This window comes from Calidris pugnax, unplaced genomic scaffold (genome assembly GCF_001431845.1).
Source record: "Calidris pugnax isolate Ruff unplaced genomic scaffold, ASM143184v1 scaffold42, whole genome shotgun sequence".
Classification (NCBI taxonomy): domain Eukaryota; kingdom Metazoa; phylum Chordata; class Aves; order Charadriiformes; family Scolopacidae; genus Calidris; species Calidris pugnax.
Genome location: NW_015090920.1, coordinates 1,784,251 through 1,811,707, shown reverse-complemented (window position 1 = coordinate 1,811,707; position 27,457 = coordinate 1,784,251). Strand labels below are relative to the sequence as shown.

The 27,457-nt window shown below is 44.9% G+C and overlaps 1 protein-coding gene across 1 annotated transcript in view; it reads right to left on the bottom strand.

Annotated features, from left to right (window-relative positions):
• The window catches only part of CDS1 (CDP-diacylglycerol synthase 1), a 45,062-nt gene extending 19,892 nt beyond the window's left edge, over positions 1-25,170 (bottom strand). The window contains 5 exon segments of the mRNA XM_014949810.1: positions 4,485-4,624; positions 7,564-7,661; positions 12,137-12,233; positions 15,871-15,998; positions 24,797-25,170. Of these exon segments, the coding sequence (XP_014805296.1) occupies positions 4,485-4,624; positions 7,564-7,661; positions 12,137-12,233; positions 15,871-15,998; positions 24,797-24,901 (568 nt within the window). The 5' untranslated portion in view covers positions 24,902-25,170.
• Positions 25,171-27,457: the final 2,287 nt, after the last annotated feature.

The window sequence follows — 27,457 nt, the reverse complement described above, 5'->3', positions numbered from 1 at the left end:
TTATCTGGACTTCAGTAAAGCCTTTGACACCATTTCCCCACAGCGTTCTCCTGGAGAAACTGGCTGTTCACGGCCTGGATGGGTGTGTAAAAACCTGGCAGCCCCAAAGAGTTGTGGTGAATGAAGTGAAATCCAGTTGGTGGCACATGACAAGTGGTGTTCCCCAGGGCTTGGTACTGGGGCCGGTTCTGTTTAATATTTTTTTCAATTATGTAGATGAGGGGATCAAGAGCACCCTCAGTGGGTTCAGAGATGACAGCAAGTTGGGCAGGAGTGTTGATCTGTTGGAGGGTAGGAAGGCTTAACAGAGGGATCTGGACAGGCTGGATCAATGGGCTGAGGCCAAAAGGTATAAGATTCAACAAGGCCAAGAGCTGGGTCCTGCCCTTGGGTCACACCAACCCCCTGCAGTGTGCTGTTTTGGAGTGGCTGGAAAGCTGACCAGTAGAAAAGGATCTGGGGGTGTTGTTAGACAATTGGCTGAATATGAGCCAGCAGTGTGCCCAGATGGCCAAGAAGGCCAAGAGCATGCTGGCCTGGATCAAGAATAGAATGGCCAGCAGGACCAGGGAAGTGATCGCCCACCTATACTGGGCGCTGGTGAGGCCCCACCTCGAATACCGTGTCCAGTTTTGGGCCCCTCACTACAAGGAAGACATTGAGGTGCTGGAGCAGGTCCAGAGAAGGGCAACGAAGCTGGTGAGGGGTCTGGAGAACAAGTCTTATGAGGAGTGGCTGAGGGAGCTGGGGTTGCTTAGTCTGGACAAAAGGAGGCTGAGGGGAGACCTTATCACTCTCTACAACTACCTGAAAGGAGGGTGTAGGAAGGTGGGTGTTGGTCTCTTTTCCAAAGTAGGAATCAATGGGATAAGAGGAAATTGCACCGGGGGACATTTGGATTGGGTATTAGAAAGAATTTCTTCACTGAAAGGGTTATTAAGCATTGGAACAGGCTGCCCAGGAAAGTGGTTGAGTCACCATCCCTGGAGATATTTAAAAGATGTGTAGATGTGGCACTTGGGGACGTGGTTTAGTGCAGGACTTGGCAGGGTTAGGTTAACAGTTGTACTTGATCTTAGAGGTCCTTTCCAACCTAAAGGACTCTATGAACAGCAAAAGATGTTTCACAGGGGCCGTGAAAAAAAGTAAAAGCACATTTTGACAGTTAAACAGAGCAAAAAAAAATCAAAGCAGTTACCCAGAAATACGAATTTCAGTGTTTTAGAAGCCACAACCCTGCCTGTTACTTGCCAGGACTGGGAAAAATAGTTAAACCAGTATTCAATAAAAACACCAGCAATAAAAATGAGGGAAAGAAGCAGTAAAGGCTGACTAAGTATGCAGGGTGTATGATTATATTTTTTTTTCTTTACTTAATGACCTAAGTCATGGCACTTTATCTCTGTACCTAGGAAAGGGACCTAGCTCCCTTCTACAGATAAACCCAAAGCCACAAGGCAGAAGTAGGGTATTAATGGAACATGCCTGAGGAAAGCCAGTCACGGAGAGCAGACCAGAGCTGCCTGCCTGCCTTAGCCTCAGAAATGAAACTCTTGTGTCTTCATTTTTGGGGGGATTTTTGTTGGTAGTTTGGGCTGGGTTTTTTTGTTTTGTTTTTGTTTTTTATTTATTTGGTTGGTTGTTTTTTTTAAATCTCAAAGAATGTTACAGTAGGTGATGGGAACTGGACAAGGAAATGGATGACAGTAATTTAGTAAGCTTCAAGGAAACAATCATTCAACTTCTTAGAGTTACTCTAAGTAATTATTAAATTCCTACTTTATTATTATTAATATTAAACTCCTACTTTAAAAAAAAAGTGAATTACAGTATACGAGAAGTCCCTAATCCACAAGGCCCAGATGGGAATCTGTCCAGTGCTTTCCAAAAGTATTTACATTTACACAAATAAGAGACAAACTGCTCTGAATTGTCTGTGCCATTTGCTTCCAGCTGCCTTAGGCATGATGAACAAAGAGATCAAGTAACTCTTGGATGGCAGAATGTATTTAAACAAACTTACCAGAAGCATCAGCATAAATGATCCCAGGTATATGATAAAAAAAAAACCAGAAATCATAGCTAGAGTGAGAATTCCACGAATCCACCAATTTTTCCATCTATTAAAAAAAAAAAGGGAATAAAAACCAAAAAGTTAAAAATGAAAATAAATACCACCTCCTTTACTAAGTAGAGATTAAAGTGGATTAGAAACAGTGGGAGTTCCAGAAAATTTCGTGCTTAGTAAAACACATACCAAGAAATACAGAATCAACCAATTATCCGACTAAACAGGATACACAGTAATAGAAATTAGCCACCTTTCATCTTCCCCAGCGCTCCCCTCCCAAACATCATTTGCAATTAAATGGATCAACCCCATATTGAACCTGCTGTGAAAATACACCAGGACCCTCAAAAAGCATCGTATAATCAGTAAGATTGATGGGGGCCCAGCCATGCCAAGTCTTACATATGAAAGAAAGGAAGGCTACCAGGTACAAAGCATGATCACCAACTTTCTGTAGCAGCACAGTAGCTATTTTGCCAGGTAGAAGGTTATCTATTGAAAGCAGTCCTGTGCTTCTGTGAGCACTGGAACCAGGACAAGAAAGCAGGTGACAATGAGGGGTGATGGGTCAAACTAGCTGTACTCTTTTGCAGCTGCTCGCGGCTACCTTAGGAAAAGTGGAATAGAAATTCCTGTTACCGTAGAATCATTTAGGTTGGAAAAGACCTTTAAGAGCATCAAGTCCAACCATAAACCTAACACTGCCAAGTCCAACATTAAACTATGTCTCTAAGTGCCACATCTACACTTCTTGAAAATACATCCAGGAATGGCAACTCAACCACTTCCTTGGGCGGCCTGTTCTAAAACTTGGCAACCCTTTCAGTGAAGAGTTTTTTTCTAATATTCAATCTAAACCTCCGCAGCAACGTCAGGCCATTTCCTTTTATTCTATCACTCTTTACTTGGGAAAAGAGACCAACACCCACCTTGCTACAACTTCCTTTCAGGTAGCTGTAGAGAGTGATAAGGTCTCCCCTCAGCCTCCAGACTAAGCAACCCCAGCTCCCTCAGCCACTCCTCGTAAAACTTGTCCTCCAGACCCCTCACCAGCTTCATTGCCCTTCTCTTGACACACTCCAACACCTCAATGTCTTCCTTGTAGTGAGGGACCAAACTGAACAGAGTATTCGAAGCGCAGAATACCTTCTGTGAAAAAATGAGTTCTTTTTCAAAAAACCCAAACAACTGGGAAGTCTTTGCTAGGTTGTTTCTTTTTTTTTTTTCTCTTCAATTTCTAGAGTAATCAAAAGGTTATTTCCTACACCCTCAACCCCTGCCCTCAAATGCCAGTATCATGAAAAATCCAGAGAAAGAAACATTCTGGGGGACTACCAGAGCACCTCTGCTCCCTTAGGGCAACCTCCCACACACCAGGAGGGTCAGAGGCCCTCAGAAGGCCCTTAACCCTGGGGACAGCCCCCAGTGACCCCCCCGGATCCCAGTGCAACAGCCACCAAGAGGCTTTGCCTCCTGCTTTTGCTCCCAATTGGCTTGTCTCACCCCTCTCCCCTCACGATGCATTAGTTAAGTTAGTTTCCTCGAGCCAAAGACAGCTGAAAAAGGTCAAGCCTTGCAAAGCTGGTTTCATGTTTGTGATCTAAGAACCAATTAGAATTTTTATTTGGCTTAAAAAAACCAAAAAACCAGTAGACAGACTGACAGTCCGTCATTAAAATCAGGGGTTTTAATGTATTTTACAAGTATTTGTGCCATAACAGTCTCCTGTTCCTTAGGCCAATCTGCATCTTCCGTTGATTTAATTTTAGGCTAAACCAATATCAACTGCATTGCTGAAAATACCATGGACTGTATTTACACGTTCACAAAGCAATACCCCACCAGACTTCCAGCTTATGCTCTTTTCTTCCTAGACAAGAGGTTTTAAAAAAGTCTTTCTTTGGATAGGGAGGAAAATCTACGCATGAGGCAAGCACCTGAATATCTTGCAGACAAAATAAAGCCTCAGGCATTTTGAATAATCAGTTTAAAACACATTGGTCAATCTTGCTGCTGTAGACCTAGGAGAACACTTGCACAATAAAGCTTACACATACAAATTATCTCCACAGACTGCCAAAATAGCATTCACGTATTCAGGTACTGAGCCTCAGTTCTTCAGTGATCAAAATTAATTCATGGCAACTTCTCCTGAGCACTATTAGCTCAACTTTCTCAAGATCACCTACTTATTTAGGCTGCTTTCCTCTTCTTCTCAGTGAATACAAAATTTACCTTCATCTTTTCCCAGGAAAAATGGTACAGTGAGCAACAAAATTCCTCCAACATCAAGAGGAAAAAGAAACTTAAAGTGCATAAAGCTGGGAAGCAATTAATATTTTTTTTTAAAGAAATAAGCAGAGAAACAAATGCAGCCCAAAGTTCTTTCATTTTTGCAATTTCCTATGCTTACCTGTTAAATAGAGTGCAAAAGATATAAACCTGTGGTAACGAATTAGGAATTGAAGCTGTTCTCTCCTCTGAACAAAGGTAGCAAAGTAATCAGCTACAGTCTCTCCATAAAAGAAGTAGTTCACACAAAGTAAAAAGTACCTACAACATACAACAGACAGCAGTTATTTTAACAAGATAATAGATATTTACGTGTCATTCTTAAAAACAAAACAACAAAACACCACAGAAGGCAAACCAGAAGGGTAGAGAAGACATGCAGGAAAAATAAAATTCAAGTATAAATCCAGTCTTACACTTCTGGGTCAGTGTCTCCTCTGGTAAATCAATTTTTTTTTTAATTATTCTAAAGCAACCGCACTAGAAAAACGAATACATTTTGCAGGATACAGTTGGAAAATTTATTTCATCCTTAACTGTGCTACTAAATACTCCAAACCTGCGTAAATCATTTTCAGATATTCTAAAGGCACAGATGAAGTATCTGCTATCGGTGATATCGACACAAGCCATTCTGCATATTCTTTTCCTGTATCCTGATAAGGGTAGTTTGCAATTTCTGCCTTACAAACAGGAAAAAAAAAATATATACTTGCATAACGAATCCTCCAGGATTACAGGACAGTGAATCTGACATGGGGCTTGAGGATCTGAACGTAACTATACTTTTGCCATCTGGCCCGAAGATTCTTAGCTGAAAGGGTTACTGCTGCATCTCCTGCTCCACCCCACCACACACTTTGCCTTTTAGCTTTCTTGACAGCAATAATCTTACAGGGTTAAATCCATCAACTAACTAGAAAATGCAGCTATTACTACAACTATTTCAAAACAATTTTGTGGGAGTATGCCCATACCCAACGTTCAACTGAGTTAAAACGTCACCTTCAGCCATCTCTTTTTGAGAGATCTTCAAAGAAATTCCTTTCAGTCAAAACAGTCAGTACGCAAGTGTTCTGTCAAAGGTTTTCATACACACGGATCTTCATGGTTGGAAAGGACCTCTGAGATCACCGAGTCCAACCACACACACACAAAAGACCCCCACAATCTTGGGCACTAGAGCATGCCCTCAAGTGCCACCTCTACACGTTTCTTAAATCCCTCCAGGGATGATGACTCCACCACCTCCCTGGGCAGGCCCTTCCAGTGCCTGACCACCTTCTCAGGAAAGTCATTCTTCCCAAGATCTCATCTAAACCTCCCCTGCCCCAACTTCAGACCATTTCCTCTGCTCCTCTCATGATTCCCTTGGGAGAAGAGGCCAACCCCCACCTCTCTACACCCTCCTGTCAGGGAGCAGGAGAGGGCAAGGAGGTCTCCCCTCAGCCTCCTCCTCTCCAAACTCAACATGCCCACTTCCCTCAGCCTCTCCTCGTGTTCTCCAGACCCCTCCCCAGCTTGGTGGCTCTCCTCTGGACACGCTCCAGCACTTCAATGTCCTTCTTGTGGTGAGGGGCCCAGAACTGAACCCAGCCCTCGAGGTGAGGCCTCACCAGTGCCCAGTCCAGAGGCACCATCACTGCCCTGCTCCTGCTGGCCACGCTGCTCCTGACACAGGCCAGGATGCTGGTGGCCTTCTTGGCCACCTGGGCACACTGCTGGCTCCTGTTCAGCCAGCTGTCCACCAACACCCCCAGGTCCTCTTCAGCTGGGCAGCTCCAGCCACTCTGCCCCCAGCCTGGAGCGCTGCAGGGGGTTGGTGGGACCGAAATGCATACAAATTCAGTTACTCAACTGAAGTCACAATGGGATCTCAACTGCCAAGGCATCACTCAACACAAACCAATAAATAGCAAATCCAAAATCACTAAGAGAGGCACCTCACTAGGCAACATACTTTTCATCTTATTACCAAAGTCAGCCACAGAAGATGGCTATGATTCAAGACTATATTTCCAGGTAGTCTCAGAGTGATCAGTATTCATTCTCTTCCTCCCCGAGAGAGATTAATGCTCATTTTGCAAGGCTTCACATCCCTGCATAAGTCAAATAATTGATGTTCAGAGTAACAGGATTCTCTTATGTCATTGAAATGTCTTAATATTTAGCCTCAGGGCAAGATGTTGGACTGAAAAGAGCTTTGATGTTATCTAGTGTGGCACTGCAGAAGAGTTGATTTTGAGCTCCACATATGAAAGTGACAGTGGTCAACTGCAAAAGTAGGCTAAGTGGCAAAGCGCACTTCTTCTCCTCTAAAAATTTTGGCAAGACCACAGAATAATTCATGTATGAGTCTGCCCTAGCTGTAGAAACAGAAGCCACAGACTAAAGCAGACAATAAATGATGAGGGGCCTGGAGCATCTCCCTTAGGAGGAGAGGCTGAGGGACTTGGGTCTTTTGAGTCTGGAGAAGAGAAGGCTGAGGGGGGATCTGATCAAGGCTTAGAAATACTTCAAGGGAGGGTGTCAGGAGGATGGGGCTGGTCTTTTTTCAGTGGTGCCCAGGGACAGGACAAGAGGAAACGAGCACAAACTTGAATATAAGAAGTTCCACCTGAACATGAGGAGGAACTTCTTTGGGGTGAGGGTGGCAGAGCCCTGGCAGAGGCTGCCCAGGGAGGTGGTGGAGTCTCCTTCTCTGGAGACATTCAAACCCGCCTGGACACATTCCTGTGGGACCTGCTCTGGGTGGCCCTTCTTTGGCAGGGAGTTGGACTAGATGATCTCCAGAGGTCCCTTCCAACCCCATATCATTCTGTGATCAGTCCCTTGGATAATCCAGGAGTGACCAGAGAGGAACTGATTAGCATTTACAGAAGAGCCAACAGCAGGAATCCACCACATGACACAGTCAAGTTGCTTCCAGAAGTGAAGATGGAATGTGACAAGAGACAGGGAACAACCTGGGTATATCAATTCCTTTAAAAACCAATCCCAGCACAAAACCAACACAACACAACTGACTTGTCCAAGTTCACATGTGGAAGACAACTACAGAATCCTGTATTAGAGGCAGATACCAAGTTTTATGTCCACCCATGACCTACAAAGCTGTCCTTCCACCATGACAGGCTATGAAGAACGTGAAGATTTAAGTTTCACATCCCTACTTATTGATGTTTTTGCTTACTACTCACCAGCTGAGGGATCTAAACCATGGTAAATCGTATGAGTGGTAGACTCTGTAACCTATAGTAATGATTTCATGGTAACACTTCACCTGAATGCTTAAGACCTAAAATAAGAGAAACAAAAAAATTATGTAAATATACTGCAGTTGTTTCTTAAAGGCAGAAAGTAGTACTACAACCTGTGTTAAGGAGAGAAATTATGCTGAATTCAAATTCCACACAGAAAACTTCAAAGCAAGTCTACGGAAAACTAAAGCTCCATTTAAACCCCCTCCCCCCCCAAACCATTAGGCATGCTGAGAAGGGCTAGCTGGAAGAATCTGTTTGTGAAACAAGGAAAAGCTCCTGAATTTTCTTCATTAAAACCGTTTGGCAGCAGCAGGTCAAAAGTACTGCCCGCAAAGAAGGCTATTCTGTTTTCTGTGGCTGTTTTCTCTTTAAACAGTTTAAGAAATATATTCTAAGCTCAATGGAAAAAACTGGCTGTGCAACGCAACTCGGACACCCAGGTCTTCCACTTGCAAGCATCTTATTAAGGGCAATTAGCATTGATGATGAGAAGCAAAGCTTGTCTAACCCAGGTCTGAATGTCACACCCTCCACTGCCTTCGTTTGACTTTGCTGATCTCACTATTTCGGCGCTTGCCTGTGCAAGTCTGGTAGTCGGTCCTGGCGGAGTCTCCTCCAGGAGAAGTCAGCTCTTTGGAGCCCAAAGACTGACAGTTTTGTCTAATCCACAGCCACCAAGCAGATTGCCCTGCCCAGATCTCACCTATTGCCAAACGCAGGTCACCAGTAATCCCATGCAGAGGCAGGAGTAAGAACCTACCCACCCCGATTGCGCGTGTCGGCACGTCGGGTTTGCCTCATGAATAAATTTCACCTTGCTCAATGTGTGAACCCAGTTTAAAAGTGTCATGCACCACCTAAGTGAGTTATTTTTGACGCTCCCCTACCTCATGCTCTTTCTTCTGGTTGGCCTATATTATAAAACTTAAATGCCATATGCAAGACCAACGTTAAAGGGCTGCACCTTACAGTGAGAAAGGACACTGGGGTCCAAAGTCATGGAAGCTTATGCCTGTTACCTTAGTAGCAGGCAAACATAAAACATGACTCTCAACTTTTTTGAGTAGTCTCAGGGCTTGTCCTCCAAAATTCACTACATTACCCTTCCTACAAGTCTCTGGGCATCTTCAGTTTCAGCATTAAGATTTGGTATTAGCATGCCAACTCTTGTATACGTGTGAGCTACTTGATTCCAGTGACATAAAATAACTAATGAACAAAACTGGTTTTTCTCCTCCATTCTCGTTTTCACATAGTCTCGACTTTATCACCAGTTTATTATATTAGAAGACAGATTTTTTGCTGTATGGAACAACAGAGAAAGAACTCTATCCCAATTCTATAAGCTAACTTTAATTACTTTTTGCAATCATAAGCAAAGCTATGAAGAGGTGAACCAATCTCAGAGTATACCATAAATATACCAAATCACGCTAGAAATTGATTTGTTCGTTTTTGTTCATTATCATCATTCTCAAGTGTAACAGACCAATAAAGGAAGGATTGGGAAAAAATATCTCTCTGCAATGACCAACCATTTAAAGAGGCTTTTTTTGTTGTTTCTCCACATACAAAAAAGAAAAATCCACCAGTGAAACAATTTATTACTAGTTTGTTACATCATTCATCTGAAAACAGGAAATATAAACCAGACTAATTCAGATGTAGAGACTATAATGCAGACTGCAATACTGATGAAACAGTATTTCTCAAGACAAAACGGGGGGGGGGAAAAAGGGAATTTATGACCTTTGGAAGAAGGGGCAGGCAACTCAGGAAGACTACAAGATGTCGTGACGTTATGCTGGGAGAAGGGCCAAAGCCCAAATAGAAATTAATCTGGCTTCTCCCGTAAAAGACAATAAAAAAATATTTCTATAAATAAATTAGCAACGAGGGCTAAGGAGAAGCTCCATCTTTTATTGGATGCAGGGGGAAAGATAATGACAAAGCATAAGGAAAGGACTGAGGTACCTTATACCTTCTTTGCCTCAGTCTTTAACAGTATGACCAACTGTTCTTAGGCTACCCAGCCCCCTGCTGTGGAAGACAGAGTAGAATGAAGCCCTGATAATCCAAGGGTAAACAGTTAGCGACCTGCTACACCACGTAGAGACACATGGGATTCAGCTGAGGGAACTGAGGGAGCTGGAGGAAGTGCTCACCAATCCACTTGCCATCAATTAACAAGCAGCCCTAACTAACCGGGGAGGTCCCAGATGACTCGAGCTTAGCAACTCTGAGGCTTATCTACAAGAACATCCCAAAAGAGGATCCAGGGAACTACAGGCCTGTCAGTCTGACCTCAGTGCCAGGGAAGGTTATGGAACAGGCCATCTCAACTGCCAGCACACAACACGTACAGGACAACCAGGTGATGAGGCCTAGGCAGCACGGGTTGAAAGGCAGGACCTGCTTGACTAACCTGATCTCCTTCTATGACAACATGACCCGTTTAGTGGATGAGGGAAAGGCTGTAAATGTTGTTTATCTGGACTTCAGTAAAGCCTTTGACACCATTTCCCCACAGCGTTCTCCTGGAGAAACTGGCTGTTCACGGCCTGGATGGGTGTGTAAAAACCTGGCAGCCCCAAAGAGTTGTGGTGAATGAAGTGAAATCCAGTTGGTGGCACATGACAAGTGGTGTTCCCCAGGGCTTGGTACTGGGGCCGGTTCTGTTTAATATTTTTTTCAATTATGTAGATGAGGGGATCAAGAGCACCCTCAGTGGGTTCAGAGATGACAGCAAGTTGGGCAGGAGTGTTGATCTGTTGGAGGGTAGGAAGGCTTAACAGAGGGATCTGGACAGGCTGGATCAATGGGCTGAGGCCAAAAGGTATAAGATTCAACAAGGCCAAGAGCTGGGTCCTGCCCTTGGGTCACACCAACCCCCTGCAGTGTGCTGTTTTGGAGTGGCTGGAAAGCTGACCAGTAGAAAAGGATCTGGGGGTGTTGTTAGACAATTGGCTGAATATGAGCCAGCAGTGTGCCCAGATGGCCAAGAAGGCCAAGAGCATGCTGGCCTGGATCAAGAATAGAATGGCCAGCAGGACCAGGGAAGTGATCGCCCACCTATACTGGGCGCTGGTGAGGCCCCACCTCGAATACCGTGTCCAGTTTTGGGCCCCTCACTACAAGGAAGACATTGAGGTGCTGGAGCAGGTCCAGAGAAGGGCAACGAAGCTGGTGAGGGGTCTGGAGAACAAGTCTTATGAGGAGTGGCTGAGGGAGCTGGGGGTGCTTAGTCTGGACAAAAGGAGGCTGAGGGGAGACCTTATCACTCTCTACAACTACCTGAAAGGAGGGTGTAGGAAGGTGGGTGTTGGTCTCTTTTCCAAAGTAGGAATCAATGGGATAAGAGGAAATTGCACCGGGGGACATTTGGATTGGGTATTAGAAAGAATTTCTTCACTGAAAGGGTTATTAAGCATTGGAACAGGCTGCCCAGGAAAGTGGTTGAGTCACCATCCCTGGAGATATTTAAAAGATGTGTAGATGTGGCACTTGGGGACGTGGTTTAGTGCAGGACTTGGCAGGGTTAGGTTAACAGTTGTACTTGATCTTAGAGGTCCTTTCCAACCTAAAGGACTCTATGAACAGCAAAAGATGTTTCACAGGGGCCGTGAAAAAAAGTAAAAGCACATTTTGACAGTTAAACAGAGCAAAAAAAAATCAAAGCAGTTACCCAGAAATACGAATTTCAGTGTTTTAGAAGCCACAACCCTGCCTGTTACTTGCCAGGACTGGGAAAAATAGTTAAACCAGTATTCAATAAAAACACCAGCAATAAAAATGAGGGAAAGAAGCAGTAAAGGCTGACTAAGTATGCAGGGTGTATGATTATATTTTTTTTTCTTTACTTAATGACCTAAGTCATGGCACTTTATCTCTGTACCTAGGAAAGGGACCTAGCTCCCTTCTACAGATAAACCCAAAGCCACAAGGCAGAAGTAGGGTATTAATGGAACATGCCTGAGGAAAGCCAGTCACGGAGAGCAGACCAGAGCTGCCTGCCTGCCTTAGCCTCAGAAATGAAACTCTTGTGTCTTCATTTTTGGGGGGATTTTTGTTGGTAGTTTGGGCTGGGTTTTTTTGTTTTGTTTTTGTTTTTTATTTATTTGGTTGGTTGTTTTTTTTAAATCTCAAAGAATGTTACAGTAGGTGATGGGAACTGGACAAGGAAATGGATGACAGTAATTTAGTAAGCTTCAAGGAAACAATCATTCAACTTCTTAGAGTTACTCTAAGTAATTATTAAATTCCTACTTTATTATTATTAATATTAAACTCCTACTTTAAAAAAAAAGTGAATTACAGTATACGAGAAGTCCCTAATCCACAAGGCCCAGATGGGAATCTGTCCAGTGCTTTCCAAAAGTATTTACATTTACACAAATAAGAGACAAACTGCTCTGAATTGTCTGTGCCATTTGCTTCCAGCTGCCTTAGGCATGATGAACAAAGAGATCAAGTAACTCTTGGATGGCAGAATGTATTTAAACAAACTTACCAGAAGCATCAGCATAAATGATCCCAGGTATATGATAAAAAAAAAACCAGAAATCATAGCTAGAGTGAGAATTCCACGAATCCACCAATTTTTCCATCTATTAAAAAAAAAAAGGGAATAAAAACCAAAAAGTTAAAAATGAAAATAAATACCACCTCCTTTACTAAGTAGAGATTAAAGTGGATTAGAAACAGTGGGAGTTCCAGAAAATTTCGTGCTTAGTAAAACACATACCAAGAAATACAGAATCAACCAATTATCCGACTAAACAGGATACACAGTAATAGAAATTAGCCACCTTTCATCTTCCCCAGCGCTCCCCTCCCAAACATCATTTGCAATTAAATGGATCAACCCCATATTGAACCTGCTGTGAAAATACACCAGGACCCTCAAAAAGCATCGTATAATCAGTAAGATTGATGGGGGCCCAGCCATGCCAAGTCTTACATATGAAAGAAAGGAAGGCTACCAGGTACAAAGCATGATCACCAACTTTCTGTAGCAGCACAGTAGCTATTTTGCCAGGTAGAAGGTTATCTATTGAAAGCAGTCCTGTGCTTCTGTGAGCACTGGAACCAGGACAAGAAAGCAGGTGACAATGAGGGGTGATGGGTCAAACTAGCTGTACTCTTTTGCAGCTGCTCGCGGCTACCTTAGGAAAAGTGGAATAGAAATTCCTGTTACCGTAGAATCATTTAGGTTGGAAAAGACCTTTAAGAGCATCAAGTCCAACCATAAACCTAACACTGCCAAGTCCAACATTAAACTATGTCTCTAAGTGCCACATCTACACTTCTTGAAAATACATCCAGGAATGGCAACTCAACCACTTCCTTGGGCGGCCTGTTCTAAAACTTGGCAACCCTTTCAGTGAAGAGTTTTTTTCTAATATTCAATCTAAACCTCCGCAGCAACGTCAGGCCATTTCCTTTTATTCTATCACTCTTTACTTGGGAAAAGAGACCAACACCCACCTTGCTACAACTTCCTTTCAGGTAGCTGTAGAGAGTGATAAGGTCTCCCCTCAGCCTCCAGACTAAGCAACCCCAGCTCCCTCAGCCACTCCTCGTAAAACTTGTCCTCCAGACCCCTCACCAGCTTCATTGCCCTTCTCTTGACACACTCCAACACCTCAATGTCTTCCTTGTAGTGAGGGACCAAACTGAACAGAGTATTCGAAGCGCAGAATACCTTCTGTGAAAAAATGAGTTCTTTTTCAAAAAACCCAAACAACTGGGAAGTCTTTGCTAGGTTGTTTCTTTTTTTTTTTTCTCTTCAATTTCTAGAGTAATCAAAAGGTTATTTCCTACACCCTCAACCCCTGCCCTCAAATGCCAGTATCATGAAAAATCCAGAGCCCAGATCATTTTTAAAAATTAATGTAAAAAAGCTCATCACATACTCCATCTCTACTATGAGAATGTTTCTAGTTATCAACAGTCTGCGTTTTATTGTTCATATTAAAGTTTTTCTCCTCTTTTGCCTCTGTTTTTCCCTTCAAGAATTCTTCATCTGAAAGTACACCAAACAAACTAATCACAAGTTGCTGCTAAACACAAAGACCCCTACAGCTTAAAGACAGTCTTTCTAACATTTTGCTTCGTGTCAGTCTCGTGCTTCGTTGCTGTATCAGGAGACACATCTGATACTGTCAGTTTTGCATCGTACTCCAGTTTTAATGTGAGCTTCCACTTTATCAATTTGATTTTCAAGGATGTTATTCATCAGCAGCTAAAGCCATTAATTGGATTTGCCTTAAGTATCAGAACGAAGGCACAAGGGGCTTTATAGCAATAGATGCTCTATGTTCCTTTATGAGGTGGGCTCCAGAGTAGCAGCTCGCTCCTAGCGGCGTATCAGTAGTGAGCAATACTACTAATTTAGAAGAATGAAACTTCTCTTAAGAATAATGTTAGAACACCACATAGTATCTTGAGGGTGTTAACAAGCACAGCACAGCTTCAAGTAAGAAAGACAACAAGCTCCAGCACCTAGGAAGCCACCTGACAAGCTTATTGTATCTCCACTGGAAAGCTACTGATACTATTTCCTCTAAAAGCCAGATACAAAGAGTTCAGATAGAAATATTTCTGAGAGTTCCAGCCCAACTCACTCCTGGGCATTATGACAACAGCTCTGGTGGGACTGCCAGTTACTAAAGAAACGGGTAACTTTGAATCTAGCATTCATAAAGCACCGAGAGTTTAATTTTGCACTCAAAGCACCTTTGCACAAACACTCCAATGAAGAATTTCAAGGAGGTGAAACAAGAAAGGTTTTGCCTGCATCTCTTATATGCAGGCTTTAAGGTATCCCTTTGGAACAAGTCTGATTTGGAGACCTAAGACTTCCAACAACATTTAATATGGTAAGAGAACTCTGCAAACGATAGGAACTAGATACTCCATGCAGTGTGATGGCAGTAGAGAACATCACATTCTGCTTGCAACTGGTGCAGTTGCCCAAGGAAGTGGTTGAGGCACCATCCCTGGAGATATTGAAAAGACAGGTTGACATAGTGCTTAGAGACATGGTTTTGTGATGGTTTTTTATCAATTAGGTCGATGGTTGGACTAGATGATCTTAAAGGTCCCTTCCAACCTAGACAATTCTATGATTCGATGCATGTTTATGGCCCCCAACATCACAACAGAAACAGACAACAGATTAGAGAAGGAGCAAGTCAAAAAACCTGTAGCTTCACACTGCTATTGGAGATCTTTTTTTTTTTTACAAGGACTTGGAAGTTTTTAATTGTTGTCTGGATTGGAGGTCCTTCTTCTGACTCTTCCATGACTTAAATTGCATCTAAAATATACATTGTGTATTGCTTGGGTTTTTAAGTTGAGCATAAAGTATACATAATACCAAAAAACTACTTAGTAAAATGAATATGTGTATGTGACCTATCACACACCTAAATGCCCTTTCATTGCATTAGTGAAAAAAAAGTAATGTGAATTGCCACCTCCAAAGGGCTTGACTGATCAAGCGTTGTAAAGGGATTGTATAAAAAATTATACTAGGAATTTTATTCCCTAGCCTCCATGAATATGCACGTCCCCACGATTATCTGTCTATCTGTACACATAAACACACACCCCACATTTGCTAGTTCTTAAGCTCCTGTGAAGAGGGGTTGGAGGCAGAAATCTAGGTTTGAAAAGACATGGCAGGGAAAAATTAAACGTTGCTTTAAAAAGTAGGAAAATAAAAGCTGTGTTGTATTTAACTGTAAAGAAATATTTTTTGGAAGTGGAAATGCTGTCACAAGAAGCTCACCCAGAGAATTTACACCTCTTTCCTTTTCATTTATACACAAATGCTGCCCTCCCTTAACCTTGGATGTAGGAAATCAGATTATTATAACCCCCAGAAATAGTTCTTCTGGACATCAAAACCAATTACTATTCCTTAGCCCATTTTATTGCAATGCTTAGACTGAGCAATGGCAAATGTTTACATAAACTGTAGCTAAACACTGCAGCCATGAACTTAGGAATGCATGCAATGGGAAATCTTCAGGTATATGCAAAAAGTATTACACTGAAGTGACTATCAAAGCATAAATAAATCCATGACATCCAGTTAAAAATTTATCCACGAATTTTCATTTGTATCATATGAAATTTAAAACTGCAGTACAATCTGTAAGAATTAAAACTGCAACATCACCCATAACAATTCTAGCCAGCAGCTATTAAATTTGAGAACTGTTTGGTTTACTATACCTGGCAGACAAGCCTGACAAAGCCCTTTTGAGGATTTCTGGAGTGCTGTCTGTTGGAGGAGGAACATCAGGAATATCTGAATCATTTCTAAGATCCAACTCGCGAAGTCTTTCGTCCACATCCACTTCCTATGACCAAAAAAAAAAAAAAAAAAATCAAAACCACAACACAACACACAAGATTATTAGTTATTATGCCAAAAAACAGTATTCAGATCATAAACATTACTTCAGGAACTGATAATATCTACATTACCTTCTAAAAACACAATAATGGCATACTAGTGAAACTGTAGATGTTGTAAGAGACACATGTATCCCAATAAATGTTTGTAAGAAGGCCAGTACTCAGATGTTGTGACATTACCTGCTGCGCTCAAGAAACTTCACATTCTAGACACTTTTTAAACCCTCACACATAAGCATGAGGATATATGTTTCCAGAAATACTACAGCTGACACAGAACACGTGAGTTCAACAGAAATACCCAGCCCTCTAACATATTTCTTCACCTATATCTCAAACTAACCTTTTACGGAATAAGGAGAAGGGTTTTCTGATGGTTTAAGTCACATTTGGGAAAAAAAAAAACAAAACCAACCAAGGAAATCAACGCATGAAAAAACAGTCCCTTTGTACAATGAAAAGAAGTTGCTGGCACAGTCTCATACATCCATGTGCTAGGGCTTGGATCTACCAGCTTGAAAAGTATGATCCCAAAACAAACTGTGAAGTGACCAACTGTCCTACGGACACAGTATTACTCACAATAGCTTCTTCTATGACTCCAACACTACAGTTGTTTCTGCAGTATTCACTAACGACCACTCAGGAAAACATCACCTAGACAGACCACGTTCCCAACCCAAATGCAAAATAGGTAGTACATAAATTTGGTGACAACGTCCGAATTGTCACCAACAGTAAGAGTAGGCCGCCAAGATTATTTTTCCCTCAGTTAAAAGCCAACACTAAGGGTGCTGATGATTTACTTCACTCATTCTAATGATACAAACACCACAACTCTGGGGAGTCAGATGGCTGTACCCAGCCCTGGCACAGCAGTAAGGCAGAGACTTGTCTCTAGCCCAGTGGCTGGCTCTCTTGAGACCTGAGCTTCCTCCTGATCTCCCTGACTTGCCTCACATCCTTACAATCCCAAGCACCTTCTGGCCTGCCCTACTGCCACAGGTTCATCAGTTCTTAACAGCTCTGGGGACTGGGAAGTAACTGTGCTTGAAAACTTATTTTTCCACCACTGCTGTGCTGCTATTTCTTAGTCCCCCTTCTCTTCCCAGCTTCCTCATTGCAGATCTCAGTTCTTTCTCCTTAATCAAAATTATTGCTTTTCTATCCTACTTATCCTTAATAATATTATTTTCTTCCCTTGTTCCAAGTATTTTTGGCACTTGGAAAGACAGCAGAGGTATATCCTCCCTCTTGTCCCCCCCATAAGGCACCACAGAATTAAGGCTGCCTACAGTCATGGTTACTCTGTTTATAGGCCTTTTCCTCTCAATCCACGGAATTGTCAGAGTTGGAAGGCACCTTCTAGAGACCATCCAGTCCAACTCCCCTGCCAAAGCAGGGCTGCCCAGAGCACATCACTCAGGAGCATCCAGGTGGGACTTGAAAATCTCCAGAGAAGGGGACTCCACACCCTCCCTGGGCAGCCTCTGCCAGGGCTCTGCCACCCTCACCCCAAAGAAGTTATTCCTCAGCTTTGAATCATAGAATGGTCTAGGTTGGAAGAGACCCTTGGGATCATCGAGTCCAACCATCTCCCCTACTCTACGAAGTTTCCCCCTACACCATGTCCCCCAACACCACATCTAAACGTCCCTTAAACACATCCAGGGATGGTGACTCACCCCCCTCCCTGGGCAGCCTGTTCCAGTCTCTGACCACTCTTGCTGTGAAAAATTCTTTCCTAATGTTCAGTCTAAACCTACCCTGTTGGAGCTTGAAGCCGTTCCCTCTCATTCTGTCATTAATTACCTGGGAGAAGAGACCAGCACCAACCTCTCTACAGTGTCCTTTCAAGTAGTTGTAGAGCGTGATGAGGTCTCCCCTCAGCCTCCTCTTCCTCAAACTAAACAGTCCCAGCTCCTTCAACCGCTCCTCATATGATTTGTTTTTCCAGGCCCTTCCCCAGCTTTGTTGCCTCCTCTGCACTCGCTCCAGTGATTTCCCATGTTCCAACTTGTGCCCGTTGCCCCTCGTCCTGTCACTGGGATCCACTGAAAAGAGTCCAGCTCCATCCTCCTTCAACCCACCCTTTAGATCCTTGCCAGCATTAATAAGGTCTCCCCTCAGCCTTCTCTTCTCCAGGCTGAAGAGCCCCAGCTCTCTCAGCCTTTCCTCATCGGGGAGATGCTCCAATCTGGTGACCTTTTCCAGGCACCATCCGTGGAGGTGTTCAAAAGACGGGTTGACATGGTGCTGGGGGACATGACTTAGTGATTTTTTTTTTATTTTTTTTTTTCCCCAGAGTTTGGTTGATGGCTGGACTAGATGATCTTGAAGGTCCCTTCCAACCAAACAATTCTTCTTTTCTTTCAATGCTTTCCTGTTCCTTGAAACCCCACAGCTGAATAATTATTAGACAGACACTGTCTATAATTAATACAAGTAAAAAGAGAAAACACTCTGCGGTCCAGACTTCACAAAGTCTGTAGAACACCTGAAAAAGCACATAAATACATTATATATAAAAAAAAATTACTGTCCTTGCCACCTTGTTATTCAGAGATGTTTCTCATGGTGTGGTACGATAGCTCAGGAAATCAACTACAGATGCAGACTCACAAAGGTCTCTCCCAAAACCATTTTCCAACTGGTGCGACCTGTGCTGGAGTGCAGCAAGCTACTGGTACAGTTTTAGAAGATACCACTCACTGTGCAGATGATGGGCAGTAATCCTGGCACTAAGACCGCGACTTAGCGCCTTTAATATTAATCCCTGCTTGCACACAGCAGAGATGTCCTCTTTTTTTTTTAAGCACACGAAACTAAGAACATCCCCAAAGATTTTTGTTCCATTTTTGGGCTTTTGGTATCGCAGAAAACGTTTCCATAATCAACTGGTGCTTAAACATTTTTTTAAAAAATAAATCCATTAAAACTCCCAACTCAGTTTTCTCTCTCTGATATTTAACACACAACTGCCACCTATGCGCCTCATTAGAAGGAATGTTTTAGATTAGCTATTTCCAACCTCTGAATTCACAGGTGGATGGCAATTTTCAGAGTATCTGAACACCTTGGAGAAGGAGTCTGTGTTCATCCAATGGTTTTCAGTAGCTTGTGCCTCATATTGACACTGCTGGGAGCTTGGCTGGTGCAAGAGGAGTTGGACTAGATGATCTCCAGAGGTCCCTTCCAACTCTGACAAGTCCGTGATTCCACGAACCTGCAAGTTGCATAAAACTTGGTGCATTTGGTCATTTTTTAGCTTTACATTGCTACAATAACCAGAAGGAAGACAAACCCCCAACTATCTTCAATTTCCCTTTGTAACATACCTCAAAAATGACCTCGAATACTTTATTTTCCAGTTAATTGGTATAATGGCCACAACCATTTCCTGAATAAGGCATTTAACTTGCAAAGTCAGAAGCCAAAAAGGAAGTTGTTCGCTAAAAGCTAGTTAATTGTCTTCTGCATCATGAAGTACTTAGAGAACTTCATCACTGGGGGACAAGTCTTTCTTGCAAATTGTTTTCTTAATTATTTTCCATGGTTGATTACAAACATTCCAGTTTATAGCCATGAATAACAACAATCATTATAGGAGGAAGCACTAAGTTAATCACTCAAAGCCCTCAAAAAAAAAATAAAAATAAAATCAAGTCTTGGACTTCAACTTGACCTTGTAGAAGTGGTTTTGGTGTTCAGTAAAAACCAAGCAGCCCCTCCTTCTCCTGCTCTTCAGGTTTGGGATTTGGCCAAGCTGAACACACAAGGACCTGCAAGAGGTATTACTTGAAATGCGGTGGGTTTCATATCACAGACTGGTATTTAAAAGGTTTACAAAGGTTAATTGAAAACAGCAGAAGTTGGACTATCCTAAGTGACTAAGACACCTTTCAACCCCAAATCCAAATGAGATGTTTTATCTGAGGTGTCTCCATTTTTTTCCAACAAGGCTGAGATGATGCAGACCTAACAACTACAGGGAAGAAGCAAACATGACAGTTACTCACACTCTACAAAGAGCTCAGCACACAATAAACATGCCTATCTGACACACTACGGCACTCACTGATTTTCATAATTTCCAAAGTGTCCTGAGACAAAGGTTTATTTAGTTGCAGGGTTTTGGTTTGGTGTTCTTCTAGACAAAACTTTGATCCTTAAACTAAATCTTCTCTACAAGGCCACAAATACTTGGTCATACAAAGGAGGAACTCAAACAGTCCTCAGCCTCCTACAGGAAGGAAGTCAAAATGTGTGACATCTTGCCACAAATGAAGCTTCCATGTGGATTTCTGCTTCTTGGCTACTTTGCAACAGCTACCAAAATACAGCCGTGTGTCATGCAGGAAAAAAAAATAGACATGTCAACCTATTGTCATCTAGAAGGACGTACACATCTGAATTGCTGGTTTGTACCACATGCCATCCACTACAATTAACACGTGTCAAGTGAACTACGCACAAGAGTTATTCTAGTTACAAAGGCACTTGCAATGTTTTGCGAGTACTGCATTTTTTTCCAGGACACAATAAGGAACTCCCAAGTAGAAAGCAATTCTGTTTTTCTTGGAGAACGCAGCACCTACATGAAGAGCAAACGAGAAAACGAAGACATTTTCCAACAGCTTGTATGAAAAAGAAAAAGTCAGCAAGCAAAAGAATTTAATTATTGTCATTTTAGCTGTAAAAGTGTTACTTAAGTTTTCTCCTCTGGCTTTGACCTTCCTGCAGTCTCTCTCACAAGTTTTACAGTGAAGTCAATAGTTCAGTTAGACCACGTTGTAGCATATTTAATTAGATGTACCTTGATACCTTCCTCTGTAGTCAAGATATCAACGTATCGGAAGATCCTGAATAATGAAACCTTTTCTTTCCAAACCGTTAAAGCCTGAGCTATGCAGAAACACAAGCAAGAGAACTGCATATACTGAATCAAAGACTGAAACCTACAGATGCCTTACTATCCACATTAGTACTATTTCACCACCACTTCCAAGAAAACAGAGGTTTGGAAATAGTCAGCTTTTATTATTTTTACCACACTTGTAGCAGGCAGCACAGAGGTCAGACTTGTCTGTGAAAATTAAACAGATCCACTTTCTGGATATTGCAAAAAGAAATCAGACAAATGAAGTAACTAAGTGATCCACAACCAACTCTATTGCTCCACCATAACCCATACTGCCATCAGGAATTTCATTTATCTCCACACAGGTTCAGGAAGTTTTGGGTATGAAAGTCCCAAAACCCAGCTTCACAGGCCCGAGAGACTCTTTTAGCAATTGGTTCCCTGGAAGGGCTTATCTCACAGAACAGAAACACCTTTTTTCAATACTGTAGTAGAAACAGTGGTCAGCAATTCCAGGCTTGTTTTAGTTACAAATAATTAACAACAGCCTCAGGCAAACAAGCACTTATTCCCACTGCCAGCAATACCCCCTCTCCATCCTACCCCCGACAACTCTGCGCAGTACAAAAAAAGGAATAACTATGATCACTTCCAGGATACACCAGCTTTTATGAAGCTTTTGAAAGCAGTGTCACTTGCTTATTAGTAAAGACTTAAATTCCAGCAAACAAGTGGAATTTTAAAATTAGCATGAACACACGCCGGCCAACATGTAAAACTTTAACTGACTTACACATATTAAGTATTTGAATGCCAAATCCTTCCTCTTTCTCCCAAGGGCTGCAGAGTATTTATGAAGGCACTTAGGCAAGACATTCTTAGGAAAAGAGCATCCAGAGCAAGCAGCAGCAAATAAGAAAGGGCTAAGGGAAAAATCACTCCTACATGCCACAGGACAATGCAAAGAAACAACCAACTCCTGAAATTGCAAAGCCCTACAGGGAAAAGGCATGTTCATGGGAATTCTGCAAAAAGTCATCAGCTCAACAAGCTCAGTGAGTAACTGAAGACACCGTGACTTGCAAAGCTCAGGAACTTCAGGAAGGAGCTTCACAAAAGGCACACCATACTCCTTCACACAAAGCCAAGGAAGTTAACTTTTATTTGAAATTATACGGATGTAGAAAGGGCTACCAGTTGTTTCCAGTCAGTGGTAAAAAAAACCCACGCAAATGAGAAAAAAAAACCAAAACAGCTTCACTTAAATTCAGAAAGAAAATAGCATCTATAGACATATTAAGTGTGATATGAAGAGTATGAGATTATATACTGAAAACAGGACTGAAAGTACAGTAGGTAAAATCCTTCAGACATACTTAGTGTCGTGGAGCTTTTCAGAAGACACAGAGCACTTCTCTGCTTTGGCAAACAAGGTGCTTTAAAGTATGTCACCTTTACTATCTGGAAGTCTGAATTAATTGGGTCAACAAGAGCAGGAGCAGCACAAAGCAGTTAACATATGAAAGGGGACAACCGAGTTTTCTCCTTCATTACAAAAGAGGAAGAGGGTGATGTTTCCATCTGCATACTTAGGAAGCAGTGGAAATGCCCTGCATCACTGCCATCCTGAACAGTTCTGAACAAAAGAACAAGTTTTGGGTCTAAACATGCAATCACTGTGCCAAATGGGCCATCTCAAAGTAGCCAAAGGACAATAAGCTACACACTTGTCCTAGAGGTCAGGGGAGAGGTAGAGCAGAAAGTACAACGATCTAAGAAGGTGTATAAAGTGGCATCTGTGAATCCAGATGACCAGATGCTTCTCATCAAACCACCTCCAGCAGAACATTACCTCAGACTCACATTCTGATAGAAAACTCAGTACAAAATACTGGTTACCAATGGCACTAAAGACAGCTTAATATGTAAAAATCAATCCTTAGTGTCACTTGTGAGCCATGCCAAGGGTCACGTTGCAGATAGGCTGAACGACTCCAACAGGAATAAGGAGTGTCCCCCAAATAATGCATCAAAAAGCCTTCAAGAGACCATCACAAATGTAGGCATATTGAAATTCACCTCCTGTAACCAACGTCCTCACTGCGTTCGCAGCAGCCAGTCCTTTTGGTTCAACTTCACCTGAAGCTGGAGGAAAACACTTGACTGCTGAGCAGCTAAAGTAACAGCACAGCAGAGCCTATAGGCAAGAAGAGTGTTTCCTCTCCGGAGATCACGTAGGTAAACCAAGAATAATATTAGTAAGTTTTACATGTGCCCTTTTGGGGTCTGGAGAGTAGAGTCTTTGAACGGGAAGAATTCTTTGAGGGCAGCTCACTGCGCACCTCAGAAATGGACTTAGCCTACAAAATAAAGCAAACCTAAACAACTCCACAGAGAACCAGCTTTTTGAGCACACCGCTACAAGAACTCACGTTTAAAAGTTAATTCTCATCCACAAAGAAATACGCTCTACGCAGCTACAGCCTAAACGTTGTCTTATTTGCTCGCAGCCTTGAACGCAGCTCACAGTGCTGCAAATTTTCAAGTTCATTGGCTTTGAGTTCATGCAGCCAAAGCGCAGAATAAAAACTGACTATTGAATTTGACTTCCCAATTCCTTGCCACCATGCCCGGGGCAGACTGCACGCTCTGCAGCTTTGACATCCACGCAGGTTTAAACGCTCACCGATCCAGGAGCCCCTCCACCAGGCACAGCATAACTCCCATTTAGCAGCCAGAAAGCTTAATTGGAGTAACCGAAATGAGAACCAGCCTCTTGTGTTTTATTCGGACAACTAGCAACTGTGACGTGCTTCGCTTTTGTAGGGATAAGCCTTAACTCCACGGCAAACAAAAGAACAGCACTGTGGCTGTTTTGCCACTATAATGAACCTGATGCATAGGCTCAGTTATTTCGAAAACCTCTTGCCTTAGCAGAAATCATAGAACGGTTAGAGTTGGAAGGGACCTGAAAGATCATTAAGTCCCAAACCCCCCTGCCCTGGGCAGGGACACCTCCCACCAGACCAGGTTGCTCCAAGCCCCATCCAGCCTGGCCTTGAACCCCTCCAGGGATGGGGCAGCCACAGCTTCTCTGGGCAGCCTGTCTCCAGGACCACCCTCACAGGAAAGAATTTCTTTCTGGCATCTCATCCAAATCTCCCCTCTTCCAATTTAAAACTGTTCCCCCTTGTCCTGTCACTGCACTCCCTGACAAAGAGTCCCTCCCCAGCTCTCCTGGAGCTCCCTCCAGACATTGGAAGGCTGCTCTAAGGTCTCCCCAGACCTTGCTCTTCTCCAGGAGGATAAGTGCCATACTGTAAGTCCTTCCCGGGCCAGAGGTGAATGCCTATCACTTGAAAGGCCATAAAAAGGAGCAGCAGTTGCCAGGGAAGTGCTGACACAGCCTTTACTCCCAACCGATCACCCTCCCTCCAACCCCCCCCCCTCCCCGGTTTCTCTCCCAGCTCACACCGGCCCGGCCAAGCCGCAGCCTGCCCTTTGCCTGCCCCAGCCCCTTGGGCGAGCGAGGGAGGGAGAGGAGGGGGGGGAACCACCACGGCCAGGCCAACCAGGAGGAAAACCCGTCGCCCCCATTGCGGTCCCACCGCAGGGGAGCGGGGGGGGCGTGGGGTCAGTGGGGCAGGGTACTCCTTTGGGCCACCAAGACCCCTTCCCAGGTGGCCTTCCCACTGCTCCCCTACTCAGAGGGACCTCAAGGCACGGGGAGGGTTCGCTCCGAGGTGGGGGCGGCCACCCCACAGGCCTGAAGAGGGGCCCATCCCCTGCCTGAGGGAGGCAGCGCCGCGTCCCGGCCCGCGCACCTGCCCCAACGGCCGCCAACGGCACCACCCCCCCCCTCCCCGCACACCCCCTCACCTTATCGCTACCCACCGCCTCCGCCGCTGCCTCCTCCTCCTCCTCTTCTTCTTCTTCCTCCTCCTCCTCTTCGGCGGCCGCCCGCCGCCGCTGCCGCACCGACATGGGGCCGGGGGAGCTCACCGCCCGGCCGGCGGCGGCGGCACCACCAGGCGGGACCAGGCGGGGCCGGGCCGCTCGGGACGGGGAGGGCGCGGAGGCCGCGCGGAGCAGCCCGGCCTCCTCCGTCGCCTCCCGTGAGGGAGCCTGGCGCTCCACACACCCCCCACACGGGGAGGAGGGGAGGGCTGAGGGAGAAGCGGGGGGGAGGAAGAGGAGGAGGACGCCGCCACGGCTCCCTCAGCGCCCCGGGAGGGGAGAAGCGGCCGCGTCCCGGCGGCTGAGGGGGAGAGGGCGGGGCGGGGCGGCCCAGGTGCGCCCGGTGCTCCGCCTATGGCCCCCCCCACCGCCGGCGCAGGGGGAGGGACGAGGCGGGGAACGGCAGGGGGAGCAGGGCCCGGCCCGGCCTGGTCCAGGCCGCCGTTCATCATCAGGCACCTGGGCAAGGGTTCACGGTCAACAAAAGTGGAAGGGACCTTAAAGATCATGGAGTTCCAACCCCCCTGCCCCGAGCAGGGACACCTGGTTGCTCCAAGCCCCATCCAGCCTGGCCTTGAACCCCTCCAGGGATGGGGCAGCCACAGCTTCTCTGGGCAACCTCTTCCAGTGTCTCACCACCCTCACAGCAAAGAATTTCTTTCTGGTATCTCATCTAAATCTCCCCTCTTCCAATTTAAAACCATTACCCCTCGTCCTGTCATTACACTCAGAATCACAGAATCTCATGGGGTGAAGGGACATCACATGAAGGCACCTCTGGAGATCATCCAGTCCAACCCCCTGCCAAAGCAGGGCCACCCAGAGCAGGTCCCACAGGAATGTGTCCAGGTGGGTTTGAATGTCTCCAGAGGAAACTCCACCACCTCCCTGGGCAGCCTCTGCCAGGGCTCTGCCACCTTCACAGCAAAGAATTTCTTCCTCATGTCCAGGTGAAACTTCTTACATTCAAGTTTGTGCCCATTTCCTCTTGTCCTGTCCCTGGGCACCACTGAAAAAAGACCGGCCCCATCCTCTTGACACCCTCCCTTGAAGTATTTCTAAGCCTTGATCAGATCCCCCCTCAGCCTTCTCTTCTCCAGACTCAAAAGACCCAAGTCCCTCAGCCTCTCCTTGTAAGAGAGATGCTCCAGGCCCCTCATCACCTTTGTATCCTTCTGCTGTCCCCTCTCCAGCAGTTCCCTGTCCTTCTGGAACTGGGGAGCCCAGAACTGGTCCCAGTGCTCCAGATGGGGCCTCCCCAGGGCAGAGCAGAGGGGCAGGATGACCTCCCTCCACCTGCTGGTCACAGTCTTCTTGATACCCCCAGGATGGCATTGGCCTTCTTGGCCACAAGGGCACATTGCTGGCTCATGGGCATCGGCTCACTCCCTGATAAGTGCCTCCTCATCTCTCCCGTAGCCCCCTTCAGATATTGGAAGGCTGCTCTAAGGTCTCCCCGGAGCCTTCTCTTCTCCAGGCTGAACAACCCCAGCTCTCTCAGCCTGTCTTCATAGCAGAGGTGCTCCAGCCCTCTGAGCATCCTTTCTCCACTAGACGCATTCCAACAGGTCCATGTCCTTCCTGTGCTGAGGACTCCAGAGCTGGACACAGAGCTCCAGGTGGGATCTCACCAGAGCAGAGGGGCAGAATCACCTCCTGTGACCTGCTGGCCACGCTTCTTTTGATGTAGACCAGGATGGGGTTGGCTTTCTGGGCTGTGAGAGCACATTGCCAGCTCATGTTGAGCTTCTCATCCATGAACACTCCCAAGTCTTTCTCCATGTGGGAGACACCAGGGACAGCCCTGGGTGTGCAGCGAGGTGGGACACATCTCCATGCAGGGACAAGCAGAATGGTGCTGAACACCAAGACCTGACCAAGCTGTCACCCCTCTCTGTTTAGACTTGCTGTGATCTGGCATGATCCCAGCCCTCTGGTCCAGCTCCACCGTGTTTGTCTGGCCACTGACAACCTGGCAACAGGTTGGCTGGCCCAGAACGTTCCTGTAAAAGCCACTCCGTCCAGATGTCACCTGGGTGTCCACACGCTTGTCCTCAAACACAGGGCCAACCCCTCTGGCAAGGCAGTGCCCGGCAGCGAATGCTGTCGTTTGTGTTATCCCTACAGCGGCCGGTTTCACCGAGCTCGAGATTGGTTTTATTCCATGATTTAGTCTTATTATTGTAAACAACGTCGTCGTTACGTCGCTCTGAAGGTATGCTTGGCATGTTGTTAATGACAACGCCGCCGTTCGGGAAGTTAGGGCGAGCTGCTGCGAGTGGACACGGGTTACGGCGTCCATAAACTGACCCCAACCTGGGCCATGGGGACCCTGGGGTGGTTGGGAAGAAGAGCTGTTTCTGTGAAATCTTTTACCCGTGCACCGCCGGCAGCGTCAGGAGGCAACACGCCTGCAGCATCCCCAAGCATGACCAAAAACCTGGTGTGTGCTAAGAGGAGGTGTGTGCTCCAGCAGAAGGCAAACTTGAGAGACAGTGCCCAGACCCCCCAGGTTTCTGCCGTCAGGTCCCTTACAGACCAAGGTGACAGCCCAGTATGGCCCTATGGCCCGGGTCCTCCCAC